The 22188-nt window shown below is 39.0% G+C and overlaps 1 protein-coding gene across 1 annotated transcript; it reads right to left on the bottom strand.

The window, feature by feature from the left end:
- Positions 1-18346: 18346 nt before the first annotated feature.
- Positions 18347-20960, bottom strand: tmem70 (transmembrane protein 70). Its single transcript, XM_010894048.4, has 3 exons — positions 20677-20960; positions 19523-19634; positions 18347-19414 (listed from the first exon to the last, which is right to left on the bottom strand). Exons 1-3 carry the CDS (start codon positions 20851-20853, stop codon positions 18981-18983), a joined length of 723 nt encoding a protein of 240 aa, XP_010892350.1. The 5' UTR covers positions 20854-20960; the 3' UTR covers positions 18347-18980.
- Positions 20961-22188: the final 1228 nt, after the last annotated feature.

Raw genomic sequence — 22188 nt, 5'->3', positions numbered from 1 at the left:
AAGTTTAAAGTGGATAGAACCATGAACGATTAATTTATTTTTCTTGTCTAAACAGTATTTGCACAGCTATGTATAAGGCTATTTTCTACTAATTATACCTGATGCTCTAACCATTTTTCCCAAAATGATGAGCTGTTATTACCATTTAGTCAAATTAACAGTCTTTATATGTTTTATTTTTATGTCAATGTCCATTATGTACAATTTCTAGACCTTTCTACAATGCACAACTGAGAGTCTGTTGGTATTTTTCTAAAATGTACTTAAAACTTTATTTTGGAAACTAGCCTGTAAACTTTCAGAAAATGTCTCACAATTTGATAGATATTTCTATTCATAATAAAATATAATTGGTGATTTGAATATCAATAGAAAATTAAGGAACTGGCATACAAAGAATACCTATGAATTGAAAATAAACAACATTAAGCTATATTGGAAAAAGAATTGTGACCACAATGACTTTGATGTACTTTGGGGTTGTTCCCCTCAAGAATAATTAAAAGTGAGTTTACATGTTTATTTTGTGTCTCTGTGATCTTTTATGAGTCAAAGCACGGTTTCTGTTGCTATTCATAATTCATAACTGTAAGTCAAGATCTGAAAAGAGATATCGCACACTTGACTACCAGTGTTTGTGCTGGTAGTGAAGTAAACAGCAATGATATCCCACTCAGTTTAAGCTTAATATATGTTTTCCCTCCCAACACCCTGGTGTAACTCTTTAAATTATGATTATACTCAAGCATATAAAACCACAAATTATTAAACATATGAACGCTGCCGGTGAGCGTATATAGAAGAGTTTACTATTACTCAAGTTGATCTGCCATAGGACCAAGCAAACTATTTTATTAGGACTAGTCTAGCCCCTCCGGGTGTGAAAACTGGCCCTTGTCTGAGGGACTGCGATGGTCATCCTGAGACTAAAATAGTGTCCAACAGCTGCTGCTGCTCGAATAGGGTCGGATTTAAAAGCACTGGGAAGAAAACGTTCACTGACCAAGGTTTGGTTCCTTTCTCTCAGTGTCCATTAACGTTCGTAATGGACGGTTGTTTAGATAAAACACACCCTTATGATGAGTTAGCCATAGAAACTCCTAAATACTTTTCCTCTAGGGGAAACCCTCCTGAGAGTTCGTGAGCTGTAAGGCGCTACGATATGTCTGGCTTGAGAATAGGATTGTGTTTGTCATACTTGTTTCCATTATGAAGGCACCCCCCGGGCACTACAGGCCCCCCTTCCGATTATAAATGTTACATCTCTTTTTACTGACCTCACTGCAAACTGACCTCACTGCAAAGTGGTAATGAAATATACTATGAAATACAGTCATTTGAAAAGTACACTCCAAGGAAAGTTGTCTTCGTTTCTCGTATTTGGACACATGGATATCAGGGTTAAACTCCAACCACATTCATTGACAAATGTGACCCAGTTTAAATATACCAAATAATAGATTTTCAAACCTTTTAGGTCATTTAAATAAAGAGAAATGCAATTACTTTATGTGGAACAAATACAACCCTACATTAACCATTTCAGAAAATAGTGAGAATTTTGATCAGATACACAAAAACAGGACCAAATTATTAGAAAATGTATGGAACTATCAGTATTAGAAACTGCACAAACTTCGTCCACATGGGAGAAGGCTCTGCTCTCAAAAAAGAATATTAAGACATGACTGACCCAGTTAAAAAACTTAACTACTGGAGTCAAAGTTTGAATTGTTTGGCTACAATGCCAGATGCTGTGCTGAGTAAAAACTGAACACTGCTTTTGAACAGTAGGAACCTCCTACCAGCCTTAAAGCATGGAGCAGGTGGGATTATGGTTAGGGGCTTCTTTGCTGCCTCACAACCTGGCCAACCTGTCATAATTTAGTCAAACATGAATTCCATATTGTACCAGAGAATTCTTGAGGAGAATGTGAGAACATCTGACAAAAAGCTGAATCTGAACATGGGTCTGATAGCGGGTCATGCATACAAAGAAAGCCCTCAAACTTGACACATTTAAAGCAATACTGTTAAGAGGATTGGTAAAAAAACTTCCCAGTTCCTGTTAGAGACTGATAGATAGTTAAAAAAACAGCTACATAATGGAATTTCAGCCAAAGGGGTCAGTTTCAACTATTGAAACTATGGGTATACTTACTTTTCCAAATCCAGTCAGTGGCTTTGCAGAGGATTGCATGAGTTTAGAATGTCTGGAAAAAGTTAAAGAACACACCAACATGAAACAATAAGAAAAAGGTACTGTAGCTATTGCTGTAGCCAATTATGTTAGTGAGCTATGCTAGCAAGTTAGTTCACCAACAATAGCTAGCTTCAACTTTGAGGAATTTCACCAAATAATTAACTTACGCCAATTGCATGTCTAGAATTAATTTGACATTATTTGTTATGAAATAGTCTTTGCTCAGACAAACCTTGAGTTTTTGTGTAATAGTATGAATATTTTGCAATTGTATTTGATACTTTGGTAATCAAGTGATATATTCCTGCAGTGTGAGAACTACACAGGCCTATGACGCAAGTAGTTCAATTGTATAAATTAAATTACAAAGGTGTGAAACATTATCAATTCACATCATGCTTTTTCCTCAGGTCCCAATTAATGTATGATCATCCCAGGTGTACTACTGAAGATTATTCTACAGTCAGCATAAAGAAGACCTTTACCTGCCTACACTGCTGTCCATTTAGCGAGTCTTTCCATTGGCTACACTGCTGGTTGGTTTGTGTAAAAAAGCACCTACACTGGTGGACTGCTCTTGTAGTACAATGGGGTTTGTGGGATCTGGCCAGTGTTCCACTGCTAAAGACCAGTCTTAAGCAAGACCCAACGCAGACACATTTTTTTTATTGTAATTGTATTCTGAGATGTGTTATGCCAAAGAACAACTCATAGCTATGGTATATTGACCTTATCCCACAACCTCTCGATGCTTTATTGCTTACATCATGTACCACCCAAAGTGAGTTTTCCATTCAGAAAATAACAGTTTCATATTTCACAGCAGGTCCTTTACCTCTAATGCTGCTGATAAACAGATCTTCGGAGATAACAGCAAGACTACTTATTCTGTACTGTTAATTATTCTGTACTGTTAATTATTCATGTAAATGTTCTTTGGACATTGTTACACTCAGAGGTTACACATTATTATGTAATGGGAGTGTTCCAATAATGTTCCTGACTTTTTTTACACTCAGGTTTTAATAAATGATCCTGTAGTCTCTAACAGGCCCCTTGAGTATTTTTGTATTTGCATGCTTATTTGTTTGTCTTTACATGCTTTGGTGCTGTCATTATACAAACATTTATAAAGTAAACCTTTACTCTGTGAGGGGGGCCTCCAAATCAAAGCAACTCCACCTATTCTTCTGCCACACCAATTCAAGTTGGTGAGCACACTTGAGAAAACAAATCATAACTCTAACCTTAAACCTTATCCTAACCTTGTACTTAATTAAGTTGGGAATTTCATTATTTCATTATACATTATACATTATATTACACCTAATCCCTATGTGCTGTCTTTGAATAACAAACCAGTAAAGAAGGGTATATATTAATTTAATAGTATTTGATATGAATTTGAATGTCTGACAAAAAATAATGGGCGTGGTGATTTATCCTGGGTGGAGTTTCGTAAACATTTGTCAGTAGTGCCTCCCAGGCCCATTTTAGGGCATATTGTCCTTCCTGCCAGTGGCCCCCAAGCACATTTGTCATGTGGGCAATAATTATCACTCATATTTAGCCGTTTAGAGTTGAGTGCTCACATGAGACCATACTCACTTCTCAGCCAAGCAGCTAGCAAGCTAAGAAATTATAACTACCCTGTTACTGATTAATGTGTTTCAGGACACTTGTTTGCTGTTTCTGGTGGATATAAAGTAGGCCTATCTTATGACACTACAAACATAAGAAGGTGCATCATTTGAAAAAAGTTATTCTAAAAGAGCACCATTACTGTGGAAACAATATGTGCTCATCAATATCTGAATGCCCTGTTTTTGAAAGCCATTGTTGTGCAACAAAAAATTCTATGTTATGTTACCTGCCTTTCAGAGATTTCTGGATCGATTCTGTTGGAAATAACATAACATTGACTGAACGCATTGACGTAAATTGGTCTTCTTCCATAAAAATGCACCACTAAAATGTTTGTGAGATACAGTGCTGTACATTAGTGGATGCATTGTTGGAATCAGCTAGAATCATGTTTTTCAGGTTTGGTGAGTGTTTTGACCTTTTAAACTTTCCTTAAAGAAGCTAAAGTGGGGGCCATTGTAAAAACTGGCCAATCTCACCCACTACAGTACATCGCACTCTAATTGATCAATTACTATTTCTTTGTGTACGGGGGTGGGCTATAGATCATCATCAGCTAGTCAAAGATTCTGAACACCCACCAGAATTTGAGGCTCAGGAAAATACATTTATTTTGGATTTTTTCATACATTTATTTTGGATTTTTTCATACATTTATTTAGAATTAACAAACACAGTGATCATATAAAAATACAGAGACTCTTTGGCAGCTTGAATATAAAACTGCTTCTCCAACTGAATTTTAGTCTCATTTGGGGTCTCAAACAAAAACAGAGGGATGGTATTTATGCTCAGTTTTCCATATATTTGTCTTTGGAATAGCCAAGGTCAAACTGCATTGGTTACAGGCATATTCCTGGCATGTGAACGTTACACAGTGTCAAACTGCAAACATTTCCAACTACACACACACACACACACACTCATACTGTATTTCACAGTTCAAAATTTGTGCAGGATATGAGACATTCACTTTTTAAATTGCATATCACCTAGGCGACTCATGTAAATGTATTGAAGGTAATATACTGTATAGAATACATTAATATTAAAAGTGAATTAAAATACTCGGATTTCACATGTACCCATTAGATGAAGGTAAAAGTAACATTTTATTAAAAACAGATACATTGTATCTCCTCAACTGTTATACCTGGCAATTCATGTTTGAGCGGATCAATCTCCCTCACCTTTCCACTCAGGTCTCATCCTGGGGCTTGGAGAAGCTCTTTAATGAACTCTGCCTGCTTTGTCCCCATCTAGACCTCCTCTCCCACCTCGCCTGTCAGTCATGCTTTCCCCGCCCACCTGCTATAACAGCTAGATGGATAGGCCCAGGGGGTCAGAGCTCTGAGGTCACGCTGTCTGCCGGGTGGCACCTGCTCTTCTCTATCAGCAGTGCAACATCACACCCACCCACCAACCGGCTGCTTGCTGCCACTTCAAACCCAGCTAGGTTGTCAAGTTCCTCACCGCCAAGGCCCACGTACATACATTTATATATAGACCACATTGTTAGATTGCCCCAACCAAGTATGTCATTCAGTTACGTATGGATTCACCTGCTAGTGAATCCGTAGCACTGCAACTGAATGGCATTATCATTGGCACTACCAAAAGAACTACAATTGCTGCTCTATAAAACCCGGTCATTATCATTATTGTTCTAATCGCATGATCGCTGCGCCATTTAGGACCCCTTTAAAACCATTGTTGAATTAAATCTGTAACCCAAACATGTGTAACAATGTTCCTCAGCAATCACACACACCCACTCATTGCAGTGACATAAATATCCCATCCTACATTATTCAAATACAATAGTTTAAGGAATAACACTATTCCAAAAACATCAGAAACATTAATATGACTGAGTTTTCTATCCAAGTACGGTATGTCTCCATCCTTTCATGAGCAGCCCATCCAGAAATCATATCTGTATCAGATTGGTTCCTGAATGACAGCGCTCAGCAGCTGATAATGTGCATCCCATTAGTCACAGTAGATGACCTAAATGTTAGCTGGACTGTTGGTAGAGCAGGATTCAGGAAGTAGGTAGTGTCTAGACTTTGCTTTCTAACTGATCCTACCTGGCTGAATATACTGTCACGGTCATTGCCTTCTAAAGGTATCATAAAGGTCCCTTTTTATTGATTTGTCTAAACAGTAAAATGCTATTTTTTGTTGAAACAAGATCACATAGGTTCAATGACTAACTTCCTAGCTACATATAAGATGTTCTGTTGTTTGTTAAATGAATGTGGAATACTACACTGGCATGTTCATTTATTGCTTCTGTGACTGGACTTCGAGTGCACCCTAGTGGATTTAATTAGTGACTTAACATCCAAACAAGAATGGAGTTCATTGACATGTTAAGTTAGTATTTGCATAATCAGACATTTTAAAAGCTCGAGTTTATTTGATACTTGTCTCTTATACATCAGGGATAGCTTTGCATACATACATTGTTGATTATTATTAGAAATTGTATTGAAGTAGTATTTTAAAGGCTTAGCTGAAATGTCTTACACACTACGTCTTGAGAATGTCATTCTCCACTCAAATGCTTTTCCTATTTCACATTTATTGTGAAGTTGGCTGTACCGTTCTCCACCGTCTGGGAGTCGTCTAAATTCCACAGTTCAGCGAAAATTTCATAATACCCCTGTTAATGCAAGTTACAACACACAAGGGACAACACGTGAAAAATTGTTATGAATTGCTTCTAAACCCCTCACATGGAGGTATACCATGTGAGAGGCGCTAACCATGGCGTTACTGTAAAGCTTGAAGACTGACAGAATATGTACAGATCAGTCCCCTGTGAAATGATTGGCACCCCTTGATATAGAGAGAAAATAATGTATAACATAATATAGGTATGTGTAATGTCAACTTCATTAATTATTGAAGGGAACCAATATTAAAACAAAAAGCTTAGTGTAAATGTTACTTACACTCGAGCATAACTGTGATCCAGTGGTGACATACGGAGATAGAATGCTGCCAAAATGCACAGCATACAACTCACAAATGTGAAACATGATTCGTAATACACAGCACACAATCCACACATGTTAAACCGTGATCCGCAAATACATAGCACACAATCCACACATGTAAACCGTGATCCGTACACAGCAGCAAATCCATGTTTGTAAACCATGATTCAGTTACATGGCATTACCCTATGTGCACACTGTCGGCTCGCTAGCGCTACAAAGAGGCACGCTCCCATTCATTTCCAACGAGAGCAAGCGGCAGGTAGTGGGCGAACCTACTTTCCGAGAAAAAATCTCCCAGCGACAGCAACAGTTGAGAAATGTTCAACTGTGTGCTAATTTCCAGTGAGCGGGCAGTCGTGGATTTCGCCGACTACCAATAGTAAGGCAGATGTTCTTTGCATCTTGAAGTCCCTTCTCTTTTCAAAAACTAACCAGCAAACTAAAAATAAATTGACGACCAACCTAATTGCAGTGTCCGGTTTCCCCATTATTTATTGTGCTTTTCTGGCTTCATACAGAGATATAATTCTCAAAATGGATGCATGGAGGTTTTCATCGTTGGGATCACGGGTGAGTGATACATGCATAACGTAAAACGAAGTACATTTATATTTTGAACATTGACAAATCCTTGATTTAGTAGTGGAGTCACGCAAATACTAAATACTTATTAATATTTGCAAACGACTGATGTTTCTTGTTGACTGGTTGTCGCTGGCATAAATAAAACAAAGGAAGATATGTGTAGGCTAGGGAAGGCTTAGCCACAGCTCGCCCCATCGATTTGCGTGTTGAGCGAGCGGGCATGTGTGCAGGTAACATTAAACGCACAAATACGTAGTTGAAAACGAAAAAAGGCAAATGTAAACAAACAAAAAGATTCATATTTCTAAAATGTCGAGTGTGCTTTTGTGGCTCAAGTTGTGTGCGTGGATGGGTTTAAATTTGTGCACAGAATATGGACAATCAGTGGTTTCCAACCAGGGGTACTAGGACCCCTGGGGGTACTTGGGCTCTCCACAGGGGGTACTTGAAAACACTCATGACACCATAGACTTACTAGTGAAATTAACATGAGTAGGTACTTCAGGGGTACTGAAAGCAGTGCACATTTTTTTGGGGGGTACAGTAACTGAAAAAGGTTGGGAGACACTGATGTAGATAATAGCAGCTATACGTCACTTTCCTCCCATCCGAATGAACACGCCCCCTTTTGGGGGAACGCTAGCGCAGTAAAAGTATAGAAGACTACGCAAACTTGGAAATATTACTGGTACCATGCCTAAAATCTGCAGCGTTGCGTTTTGTGCGTCGAATAAATGAAAAAACATGGTTTACGCTTTTCTTTACTTCCCCAAAAAAGCAAATGACAGCAAAAGAAGAGATCTGTGGCTTCAGGCTTGAAAATGTTCAACTATGGGACCCATCCAGTCAACATGTTTATGTCTGAGGCAAACACTTCAGCACAGGTTAGTTAATGACGCTAGAGCCAACAGTTACAATGTTAAAAGTCAAAAAAGTTAATATTGATGCTGCATTGAAAAGGCAGTACATAGAACGTTCTAAAAATGCACTTCTCTGAAGTGATTTTATTTCTTGATATTAGTAATAACACTTTGAATTGGGATTATCTAAATGCTGCATTAATGCCATAAGAAAATTATGGGGAATTGAATCTTCAAAAATGTAATTAAGCAACAGATGTAATTGTTCATTGCAAATTATTGTAGCAATACACATCATTTATTTGTGAGATTAATTGTATAGTCCATTATTTGGTGTGACGCATCGATAATCAGTACATTCATGCATGTGTATGTGAACTGTATCTGACAGGGGTGAGGATAGAATGTTGTAGCCTGCCTTATAGTGGCAGGGTGCTAGCTTGTTAGCTTGCTAAACATTTAGTTTTACAGTAACATCACAGTAACGTCACATCGGACAGACTACCAAAACAGCAAAATAAAATGACAGATGTCATAAATACATTACCTGGTGATTCAATAAGATAGTTGTATATATCGGGATATGCAACCTGGTCTCAGGAACCTACGTAGACTATTTTATGAAAATCCATGGCACCCGATTTCATATGATATGTGACTTTACGTTAGGTTGCATTACAATGCGCCACCAAAACGTATGATACGTAACGAAATTATTAAAACGTAACATATCTTACAAACGCTATTACAAAGTATCAAATGTTACCAGCGCTATTAAAATGTAAAATAACATACAAACACCAGACAAACATACAGTGGGTATAGAAAAGAATCACCCCCCTTTCAAATAATCACATTTTGTTGTTTTGCAGCCTGAAATGAAAACGGACAAAATATTTTTGTTTTATTCAGCTGTATTTACAACTTATAACATCCAAGTGAAAGATATAATACCAACTTGTTTTTACAAATTTAAAAAACACTGAGTTGGAAAAAGAATCACCCCCCACCCTAAAAATGACTTGAAAACCCAACCAGGTGTAGTTAATCACTTTCTCAATAGCACAGAAAGCCAATTAACTTTCAACTATGATCAGCTGTGGTCATTTTGATTTGCTCAGCATGAAACAAGCTTTTCCTGAAGCATTTCAGTCCTTGGTAGTGCAACTGAAGAAAACAATCAACTATGGGTGGCAAGGCATTGTCAAAAGATCTCTGGGATAAAGTTGTGGACAGGCACAAGTCAGGAGATGGATACAAAAAAAAATCAAAGGCTTTATCAGTGCCTAGAAGCACAGTGAAGTCTATTATTAAGAAGTGGAAGGTATTTGGTACAACACAGACACTCCCTGGGTCAGGACGTCGCTCCAAACTGGATGAAAGAGCCAGGAGGAAACTGGTCAGAGAGGCAACAAGAGGCCTACAGCAACTCTGAAGCAGTTGCAGGGGTTCATGACAAAGAGTGGTAATTGTGTGCATGTGACAACAATATCACAAATAATACCATTCCTACAGTAAAGCATGGAGGTGGTAATATGTTATGGGGTTGTTTCTCTGCAGCAGGGACTGGAGCATTTGTCAGGATAGAAGGAAAAATGGATGGGGCAAAATACTATCAAATTCTTGAGGAGAATCTGCTGTTCTCTGCCAGAAAGTTGTCAATGGTAAGAAGATTTACCTTCCAACATGACAATTACCCAAAGCACACAGCAAAACTGACCACACAGTGGTTGAAGGAGAAAAAGGTGAATGTCCTTGCATGGCCTAGTCAGAGCCCGGACTTAAACCTCATTGAAAATCAGTGAAATGACTTGAAGACAGCAGTCCACAAACGGTCACCATCAAATTTAACTGAACTTGAGCAGTTCTGCAAAGAAGAGTGGTCAAATATTGCAACGTCTAGATGTGCAAAGTTAGTAGAGACATATCCCAACAGACTAAAGGCTGTAATTCAAGCAAATGTGGTTCAACAAAATACTGACAGAAAGGGGTGATCCTTTTTCCAACTCAGTGATTGTTTTAAAGACTGTCTTCATTTCAGGCTGCAAAGCAACAAAATGTGATTATTTTAAAGGGGGGTGATTATTTTCTATACCCAGTGTATGATATTTACGAACGCCATGAAATATGTTTTTATTTTTATTTTTTTAAAACAAGATATTTGACCAGTGTTTCAAACCGGCAAAATTTGGATGTGAAGGCAGTGACCTTATTCATTGCCCCACACTAGACATGGAGATTTAGGATGAGTAACAGCAATAGCAAGGTCGCTAGAATAGCATTTTATCGTTAATGTTACGTTAACATTAGGCATCACAGGACTGGGGTTAGGGTTAAGGTTAGATTTCACAGCTCCGGGGTTATGGTTATGGTTAAGGTTTGGGCTACGGTTAGGAAACAAAAAAGGAAAGGATAAGGTTTGGTTAGGGTTACGTGTCACAGCTCTGGGGTTCAGGTTAGGGTTTGGGTTAAGGTTTGGTATCACAGCACTGGGGTTTGGGTTAGGATTACAAAGAAAATCACTTCAAACATTTATGTTGTGACAACACCACTCGCCAAGACTGGTTACAAGTTCCTGACTGTAGTAGTGGGTGGCGCACCTGTCTAAGATCTGGAAGGTTGCCGGTTTGAACCATGGTTACTGCTTTTTTTTCTCCATTCCGACTCTAACGTTATTTTACTGCACGTAATATATCTTACGAAATCCCCTGCCTTAAATTTACGTAAAATAGTCTACGTCATCCTTCTAAGACCAGGTTTGGATATGACACCTCCAGCCACTGGGTTGGGTCGTTCGTCCACTTTGATGGAGGCAGACTGAATGGACAGTCAACCCCTATTTATTGTGTTTTATCTATATAACATGAAATCATTGTTTAGTGCTCCTAATTGCTAAAAAGCAACAAAGTTTTCTTATTCTGTAAGATTTACTGGCAAAGACGTCGGATTTTGTATTCACCTCCAATCAAATTAAATGGTGTGTTTTCCCCTAAAAAGGGGCGGGAGCATGGCACGAAGGCAAAGTACCCGGTGGGTTGCTCTCATCTATGACTGGAGATGAGCAACCACATATCGTTAGCGAACTTTAGGTGGCATTAGTACTCGCTACTACAGTACTGTGATGTCTGTACCCATCTCTGTCAGCATCCAATGTTGGCCAAGACACCTCTTTGAAATATGCAAAACTATTTTTTCTGGACACTCAGTGAAATCAATTAATTTGATAATTTATGTTACTGACAAGGGAAATGTTAATTATTATAAAATGTAGCTAGCTAGGTACATTGAGTAACACAGTGTGTTGCATCTTTGTTGAAACCAATCTTTTGTTGAAAGTAGATGACGTAATCACTGTGCGCTTAGGTGATTGTCTGAAAGTCACCAAGATATTCTACTACATTACGAGATGTCAACTAGTGGGCCCAATCACATTTGTGGATCGTTGACATGTGACTTGAACATAACTGCCAAAAATCTGTGCACAAATGCAAACCGATCCACGCACACAACTTGATCCACACAAAAAAATCTGGTTGCATTTATAAAAAGGAGCCAGGTTGTGTTTGTGGATAGTCACATCTGTGCATTTTTTAAAACTTTTTTTAATGTTTTCAACAACCCATTTATGAGCTTAATGCTGTGCGTATATACGAATACGATTGGTTTACAATCATGGACTCACGGCTGTTTATTTACAGGTCACGGTTTACATGTGTGGATTTTATGCTGTGTGTTTACGAATCATGGCTCACATTTGTGAGTTGTATGCTGTGCATACATTCTATCTCCAGAGTTACACTCCTGTCACACTATATGCACATATGCGACTAACCCTAGTCTCTGGTGGAGACGATGGTTCAGTACCTGTCCCTACCCTAATCCTGTGTCTCCTCTACCTCTGTCTACCTCTGAGTTCCACTTACATTAAAAACATGTGTAAGTTTCCACTCTCCATAATAGATCATATCTCCGGTACAACAGCACAAAGACACAGCTATTTCCTCATTTTTTACCCCTGTATTTTTCCCCTCCCAGTTTGGTGATGTCCAATTCCCAACCATGGTCCAAATTCGACAAGGTAGTCCCGTCCAACTATCGACCCGCTCCCCCCCCCCAGTGTTCTGCCAATTTGCGCTGCCATAATCTGGATCCCCAGGCATCATTAGTAGGTGATGCTGTGACCAGGATGCCAACCCCTGGCCACTGTGACGCAGTGGTACCTAGAAGCAGTGACATGCGTGCTCTGTCTAATAATTTTGTAAGGAGTTGGAGAACACACTGGAAGGGATTTTACAAATATTTCTACACCCTTAATTCTTTGGTCTGCGTCAGTGGAAACCACTGCAGGTTTTCAATTGGATTTAATTTGGAGACTGAGATGGCCAAGTAGCAGATTTCCATTTCCTGATATATTCCAATCGATCTCATTAACTGTGTACACTGTATTTTACACAGCCTTTTTTGCTCATCTTTTTCAAGTGTGTCAATCATTTCGGAGGGTGTTTATCAAAAAGCAACAGTCACAATACTTACTTTTGGTAACACACTGAACCTGGTAAGAACATCAATGGTATCATGTAGGGATTCTGAAAATAAAATAGAATTATTACAAGCAACCACCAGAAGTTAAATAACAGAATGTTATCAGATCATCAACCAGTATAATGTATACATTTTTTCCACACACTGATATATTTAAAGTGATTATTTCTTTTAATTTTGATGATTAGAACTGACAACTAATGAAAACCCAAAATTCTGTATCTCAGAAAATTTGAATATTGTGAAAAGGTTCAATATTGAAGACACCTGGCGCCACACTCTAATCCGCTAATTAACCCAAAACACCTGCAAAGGCCTTTAAATGGTCTCGCAGTCTAGTTCTGTAGGCAACACAATCATGGGGAAGACTGCTGACTTGACAACTGTCCAAAAGACAACCATTGACACCTTGCACAAGGAGGGCAAGACACAAAAGGTCATAGCTAAAGAGGCTGGCTGTTCACAGAGCTCTGTGTCCAAGCACATTAATAGAGAGATGAATGGAAGGACAAGATGTGGTAGAAAAAAAGTGTACAAGCAATAGGGATAACCGCACCCTGGAGAGGATTTTGAAACAAAACCCATTCAAGAATGTGGGGGATATTCACAAAGAGTGGACTGCAGCTGGAGTCAGTGCTTCAAGAACCACCACGCACAGACGTATGCAAGACATGGGTTTCAGCTGTCGCATTCCTTGTGTCAAGCCACTCTTGAACAAGACACAGCGTCAGAAGCGTCTCGCCTGGGCTAAAGACAAAAAGGACTGGACAGCTGCTGAGTTATGTTCTCTGATGAAAGTACATTTTGCATTTCCTTTGGAAATCAAGGTCCCAGAGTCTGGAGGAAGAGAGGAGAGGCACAGAATCCACGTTGCTTGAAATCCAGTGTAAAGTTTTCACAGTCAGTGATGGTTTGGGGTGCCATGTCATCTGCTGGTGTTGGTCCACTGTGTTTTCTGAGGTCCAAGGTCAACGCAGTCGTCTACCAGGAAGTTTTAGAGCACTTAATGCTTCCTGCTGCTGACCCACTTTATGGAGATGCAGATTTAATTTTCCAACAGGAATTGGCACCTGCACACAGTGCCAAAGCTACCAGTACCTGGTTTAAGGACCATGGTATCCCTGTTCTTAATTGGCCAGCAAAATCGCCTGACCTTGACCCCATAGAAAATCTATGGGGTATTGTGAAGAGGAAGATGCGATATGCCAGACCCAACAATGCAGAAGAGCTGAAAGCCAACCTGGGCTCTCATATCACCTGAGCAGTGCCACAGACTGATCGACTCCATGCCACGCCACATTGCTGCAGTAATTCAGGCAAAAGGAACCCCAACTAAGTATTGAGTGCTGTAAATGCTCATACTTTTCATGTTCATACTTTGAGTAATATTCAAATTTGGGATTTATAAGTTGTCAGTTATAATCATCACAATTAAAAGAAATAAACATTTGAAATACACTCACCTAAAGGATTATTATTAGGAACACCGGTTCAATTTCTCATTAATGCAATTATCTAATCAACCAATCACATGGCAGTTGCTTCAATGCATTTAGGGGTGTGGTCCTGGTCAAGACAATCTCCTGAACTCCAAAATGAATGTCAGAATGGAAAAGAAAGGTGATTTAAGCAATTTTGAGCGTGGCATGGTTGTTGGTGCCAGACGGGCCGGTCTGAGTATTTCACAATCTGCTCAGTTACTGGGATTTTCATGTACAACCATTTCTAGGGTTTACAAAGAACGGTGTGAAAAGGGAAAAACATCCAGTATGCGGCAGTCCTGTGGGCGAAAATGCCTTGTTGATGCTAGGGGTCAGAGGAGAATGGGCCGACTGATTCAAGCTGATAGAAGAGCAACTTTGACTGAAATAACCACTCGTTACAACCAAGGTATGCAGCAAAGCATTTGTGAAGCCACAACACGCACAACCTTGAGGCGGATGGGCTACAACAGCAGAAGACCCCACCGGGTACCACTCATCTCCATTACAAATAGGAAAAAGAGGCTACAATTTGCACGAGCTCAACAAAATTGGACAGTTGAAGACTGGAAGAATGTTGCCTGGTCTGATGAGTCTCGATTTCTGTTGAGACATTCAGAAGGTAGAGTCAGAATTTGGCGTAGAGAACATGGATCCATCTTGCCTTGTTACCACTGTGCAGGCTGGTGGTGGTGGTGTAATGGTGTGGGGGATGTTTTCTTGGCACACTTTAGGCCCCTTAGTGCCAATTGGGCATCGTTTAAATGCCACGGCCTACCTGAGCATTGTTTCTGACCATGTCCATCCCTTTATGACCACCATGTACCCATCCTCTGATGGCTACTTCCAGCAGGATAATGCACCATGTCACAAAGCTTGAATCATTTCAAATTGGTTTCTTGAACATGACAATGAGTTCACTGTACTGAAATGGCCCCCACAGTCACCAGATCTCAACCCAATAGAGCATATTTGGGATGTGGTGGAACGGGAGCTTCGTGCCCTGGATGTGCATCCCACAAATCTCCATCAACTGCAAGATGCTATCCTATCAATATGGGCCAACATTTCTAAAGAATGCTTTCAGCACCTTGTTGAATCAATGCCACGTAGAATTGAGGCAGTTCTGAAGGCGAAAGGGGGTCAAACACAGTATTAGTATGGTGTTCCTAATAATCCTTTAGGTGAGTGTATATCAGTCTGTGTTTAATGAATGAATATAATATACAAGTTTTACCTTTTGAATGGAATTACTGAAATAAATCAACTTTTTGATGATATTCAAAATTTTATTACCAGCACCTGTAGTTTCACAAACATTGTTGGATTTTTTTTGGTTCGTGCAAACTCATTAAGAATAATATAAAACCATTCTGCACACCCCCAAGGTGAATTGGATTTCACACTTATGCTTTACAAAACTGGAATGAACTACCAGAAGATCTTAGACATGCCCCAAATGTATACATTTTTAAATCCAGGTTAAAAACACTTCTCACGTGCCTATGACTGAGCACTTAAACTTAACCACACTGTTTAGCCTTAGCTTCCCACTTTTAATCTTTATATGTTTTTTTATTTTTTTTTTTTTATTATTATGATGTATTCATTAGAGAATTTGTTTTTATGTTATTGTTTTCATATATTTTTCTTTGTAAAGCACATTGAATTGCTTCGATTTATGAATTGCGCTATATTAATAAACTTGCTTGCTTGCTAGTCTGGACTCTTGGTTGACAGTGCTGGGGGATGGACAATGTATTGATGATTGAGGGCCAAATTAACACAAATGGATAAGAAAATGTTTACGCAAACCAGTTTAGGAGAAAGTGGAAAGGTGGAGAAACATGCAGATAGTGATGGCCATTCAAGGCTTCATTAGCATTATTTTAGCAGCAGGATCTTATGCTGGCAGCACTCAGACTTTCTTTATCACAATAAAAACCATAATTGGAATGTATAAGGCAATAGAGTTAATCTAGTCGGTGAACAAGAATATCATTGGAACGGACAGTAAACATAAAATGTACAGACTAGATTACCTTATATATTTCACTGGTGGCTTCAATGCGAATTCAGAGGCACTTCTGAAAGATTTATGAGCACTGGCCAGGATGAGGAGCCACCTAGGCTTTGTGCATTTTTTGTTACCAATTGGGTAAACATTTGATTGTCTTTGTTATTTGTATTTATATACTACACGTTGTTTCTGTTCGTCTTTCTTACTTTTTCACCGCTACTGAGCGTATATTGTTGGGATCGTAAGAAAATCAGTAAATACTAAGTAAATTAATATGATCGTACAAAAAAGTCATGCGTGAAATTAGACCTGTGAATATAAAAACATCCTGTTACGATGACGGACTAATGTTTTTGCTTGTACTGATCTAGTTTTACAATTCTAAAGTACAACATCACGATCTGGAGTTTCGGCAATTTCATCTGATCCTCACAAAAAACGTAACTGAAACTTTCTAGGAGGAGTGCTAATATAACAAGCATAGGCCGTGTGAATCATAGACATTTATTATGTCTATGGTGTGAATAACAGGAAATCAGGGGGAAAGGAAATAGGTATCCTGCAAGATTTCAATTTAAAAAAGTCTCTTGCTTCATGCATCCATACCAAAACCAAATGTTATGCACGTTCCAGGATATTCTGTCCAAGGCTATTCTGTGTCCTTGCCATTTTCACACAGAAGTATTTTACGTAATGCCTAAACGCATGACAGCCTACTGGTGTAATGTCATTATGCGGTCTTAAAAAAACAGCTATGGACCTTTATTTTGAACATGAAACCAGGAAACGCAACGCTATTGTAGAGCACTGGGCTGGCAGTCCAACTTATTGTTGCTAGTTTTTTTTAGTTTTGAAGAGCTTCTTTCGGGTCATTTCTTTACAGATGCCAGGTTACTGACTACAGTTTGTGCGTAAAAACACATTCGTAAACAAATAAATGGAGGCGTAAATAATTATACGTGTAAAAAGGGTAAATGGGTGTACGCTCACCTTTAATTTCACGCGTACGTTTCGGTTTTTACTTACTATCACACCAATTTACGAAGGTATTTTCTTAAGATCCTACAATACGTACGCTTAACCTCGTGGCAGCTATCAAACTCAGTAGTACTTCGGCCCATCTTGTTAATAGAACTGATTTTACTCAATTTCATTTAGGGGGTCATCAAGCATTAACAGTTGGGTCAAAATGTTCACTAGGCCATTCCAAAATATAACCATTCAGATGTAGAATTTTGCCTGAAATTCCCCTGCAGAATTTAACTTGATACTATGTGATGAATCTCTTGTATGCCATGAGTCATGAACACTGATCTTAGTTGTGATGAGATAGAGGACTGCAGACCTCTGGATGTTCTGGACAATTTCACACATTGCTATTGGCAAGACGTTTTTCTACGCATGGATGTTCTTCACAACTGTGATGAATAAGACATCAGTTTGTCCACCACAAGACAAAATAATACAATCCTAACGAAATAGGGGGCATATCAAATCGCCACACTGAAAGCACCCAGGCGCCTGGGAATACTGCTCGAAATAATAATACAACCCACAAAAAGATCAGAATGAAAATCCAACAGTAGGTAAATAATTCAGTATTTCATATACATACCTCCTTTGAGAATGTTACATATTTTCAGGTCCCGGCAAAAGTAATCCATCTCGGCATACTCAAAGTACTTCCGATTATTATACCAGACAACGAACTTATATCCAAAATGTCTCAATTCAAACACTGAAACTCAAAATAAAGAATAGTGTGTAAGCTTTGGGTTTGAATCCATGCTATTTGAACTGAATGCAATAACATTTAAGAGAAAATGTTCATGAATGTATATTGGTTGGACAAAAATACCAATTGAAATTCTCACTTGGTATAATTGTGTAGGTAAATATATTTTCTTTAACTCCAAAGCTGCAGGGTGAGCATGACAGAGACAAATCATATATTGGCCCTGGCAAAAAAGTATCAGAATAAAAAAAATTAACCACATTATGTTAGTTATTTAAAGCAACATTTTACTTTCCCTATGGTCACAATATATTAACAAGAAGGATCTTACCATGCCAACTGTACCAAACTTCCATACTGTCTGAAGAGCAAAGTAATGTTCTCTGCCCAAAAGCAGAAAAAACACTCACCAAAACCATACAGAGACTTTGAAACATTGTGTTAATTATTGCAAATAAAGATGATTGACAATGGTTTGACTGACTGACAGTGTCCTGTTTTCATGCAATTCCCACACTCTTTCAAAGCACAAACTTCCTTATAATGTTAATTCACATACTGTTACAGTCTACAAACTTCCTTAAAATGTCAAAGGTAGGAACTACTTAGTTTTGTTGAGAGTCATTGTTTGAAACAGGGGAAAGTAACAACCTCGACCACAGTCATGTCAAAAGCAAAATGTACTTTTCCAATGATATAAGCCATTGGTCAAAACATCTATATTAATAGTAATTCCCTATATCTGTACATAACCACTGACTAGTAAGTCACCAAAATCTCCATAGTTCTTCGATGTACTATTGTGGCTGTACTTAACCTTGGTCATAGGTGCATATACAAACAACTATTTGACAGTTCAGACTACCATTAGCATAATCTGTAGAAATCTAACTTTAATCTGGTTAACCACCCAAGTCTTCAGTATCAAATGAGAAAGGCTGGTCGTAACCCATGAGGTGGTTATAGTCATGTGGAATTGGAAACAGCATTGGGTTCACAAGCATTGACATATTGTTAGCATAAAACGTGGTGAACATTTTGCTGACACCTGGTAATCTGACCTCACTTTGACGGAACACAGTCTTTTTCTCCATCAGCAGTACATTGTACGTGACCGCCGTGTACGTGTCCGTGTCATTGTTGTGGTACAAACGGACCACGTAGCCTTTGGTGATCACGTGAAGGAGGATGGGAGTCAGGAATGTGAAGAAACCGATGACTCCACAGAAAGCCCCTTTTAGCAAAAGACTTTGAACACCAACGCCGGTCTTCAGGAAGATGAATGGCATTACACAGAGGCTTGCCCCGCTACTTGCGTAAGAGAACATCTTCACACCTGCAAACAACAGATAGAAACTGTTCAATTTGAAAGGTGCAATTTGTTTAGTAAGGCAATGATATTAACAATGTTGATGGTGATCATGAGATGACAACAAAGTAATACCACGAACGGCGTTGCCCAGGTTTCCTGAATAGATCAGCTTCCCCTCTTCAGACCGGCAGCTGGGGGACATACTAAAGCTGCGGACCATATGCTGTATGGATGGAAACTGCACCTGGACCGAAATTAAAAATGATTTATTTCCATGCAATGTCTGCAGAAAGTTAAGAAATAATTTAACTAGTCTTCTATATCCAAATACCCAACATGGATTCCATGATGTGTCTACCAGAAGAATTGGAATCACCCGTAACTGCATATGTACAATGTACTTATAAACAGAGTGGTTTAATCATGAATGCTGGTAGTTATAGGAGACCATATGCAACCAGTATTACATCACATTACTTTTAACTGCTTTAATTGTATTTTAAACAGTTCATAAGAGTATTAAGGTAAATCGGGGGTCTGCGATATATTGCCAATATATCATGGCTAAGGGCTGTGTTCAGACACTGTCCTGCCTAAGAATAGCTCAGCCATGGTATACTACATCCCCTTGTGCCTTATTGCTTATTTAAAAACTAGGTGGTTTTAATCCTGAATGCGGATTACTGACAACTATGGTATGAGACCGTATACCCTGGTAATGACATGAAAGTTTGGGCTCTAATTTTATTGGTAACTGGTTTATAAAAGCAAAAAGACATCTCAGTGTGGTATGGCAATATACCAAGGCGAAGCACTGAGAACTGCTCATAGCCATGGTATACTAGCCATGTACCATACCCCTCATTCGTAATTGTGTACATATACGGGGTTTAGTGTTTCGCTGCAGCACGGACTTTGGGTAGCCAGCCAGGTAAGATTTGAGACAACTTATATTTTTGTAAATATCCGTTTAAAACAGCCACCGTTCATTAAAAACCTTTCAGACGTGATATCAAAGAAACTTTACGTAATTATTGCTTTATTCGATGATGAATCTGGGCCTCTTTCTCTGGTTTTACATATTAATTCAACACCCTACCTAATGCACTCAAGTGTCTGAACCAGGTCAGAAGAGCTTGATTACTGAACAGTAGTATCAGGAGCAACTTTGTTTGCAGCACCAGCATGGCCCATTTTTTGTAGCATAACTTAAGGAGCCAATAAGTTAAGTATTATTTAAATGTAAATACAGCGTTCTAGTTGATCATGTGGGAGAGGACAAATACCTTGTTAGCAGCATAATTGAAACACGACCTTTTAGCAAGGTGGTAAAACTGGATCTCCAATGGCAGCCTTCTGCACGCGTGAGAAACAGGCCTCACATTTCGGAGGACAGCTAATTGATAACTACAATTTTGCGATATACAATTACGAAATCCACGTGCAAAGTGATGCTGAAACATTACAAAGTCAGGCTATTTTGACAATTTGCAATCGACGTAGTCAACTGGAACCCAGAATGCGCAATCGCAAACCAACTATCATTCACTTCTGCGCGGTCGTAGGAGGAAAATAGGATACACATTATTTCCTGTATGAACGAGAAATATCACAATAAAGGTCCTTGATAATATCACAATAAAAGTCAGTGTAAGAAGTAAATGTTCGAAAATGTACAAACTAAAATAATAATACAAAAATGAGACGATATAATTGACACTCACTCTTCATAATACTTTATGGAGGCTATTAATATATTTGATAGTATTAATATTTTATATAAATATTATAATATTAACAATTGTATTGGCTTTCTATGATAAAAAAAGAAAATCGGATTCAGTAAAGAGACAAGCTTGCAATCCTTACAAATGTTCAATACATTTCCATTTTGGGGGTAAGGGACCCTTTATATGATTGCAAATAAATAATTATAATATAACCCATTGGTATTCAAGCAGGATTTACAGGTGTGTGTATATACAGTGGTATGAAAAAGTATAGGCACCCCTCTGAGGCTGCATAATAATTTACTCTGTCGTCACAGAAAATGATCACAGTGGCATGCCATTCATTTTCTAATAAAAGCTGAGTACTGGGGTATTTTTCAGACATAGAGTTTCAGTGTAGCAATATTAAGTTGTCCATCCATCCATCCATCTTCTACCGCTTATCCGGGGCCGGGTCGCGGGGGCAGCAGTCTAAGCAGGGATGCCCAGACTTCCCTCTCCCCAGACACTTCCTCTAGCTCTTCCGGGGGGACACCGAGGCGTTCCCAGGCCAGCCGGGAGACATAGTCCCTCCAGCGTGTCCTAGGTCTTCCCCGGGGTCTCCTCCCGGTGGGATGGGACCGGAACACCTTCCCAGGAAGGCGTTCCGGAGGCATCCGAAAAAGATGCCCAAGCCACCTCAGCTGACCCCTCTCGATGTGGAGGAGCAACGGCTCTACTCTGAGCTCCTCCCGGGTGACCGAGCTTCTCACCCTATCTCTAAGGGATCGCCCAGCCACCCTGCGGAGAAAACTCATTTCGGCCGCCTGTATCCGGGATCTTGTCCTTTCGGTCATGACCCAAAGCTCATGACCATAAGTTGTATGAAATTAAGTTGTATGATATTAAATCAGATGTGAAAAATAGGCTATGCAAAAATATTAAGTTGTATGAAATTAAATCAGATGTGAAAAATAGGCTATGCAAAAATGTGGGCACCCTTGTCATTTTGTTGATTTGAATACCTGTAACTACTTAGCACTGATTAATTGGAACACACAATTGGTTTGGTGAGCTCATTAAGCCTTG

Source organism: Esox lucius, chromosome 3, assembly GCF_011004845.1.
Source record: "Esox lucius isolate fEsoLuc1 chromosome 3, fEsoLuc1.pri, whole genome shotgun sequence".
NCBI classification, from domain to species: domain Eukaryota; kingdom Metazoa; phylum Chordata; class Actinopteri; order Esociformes; family Esocidae; genus Esox; species Esox lucius.
This window is presented reverse-complemented; position numbering and strand designations above follow the sequence as displayed.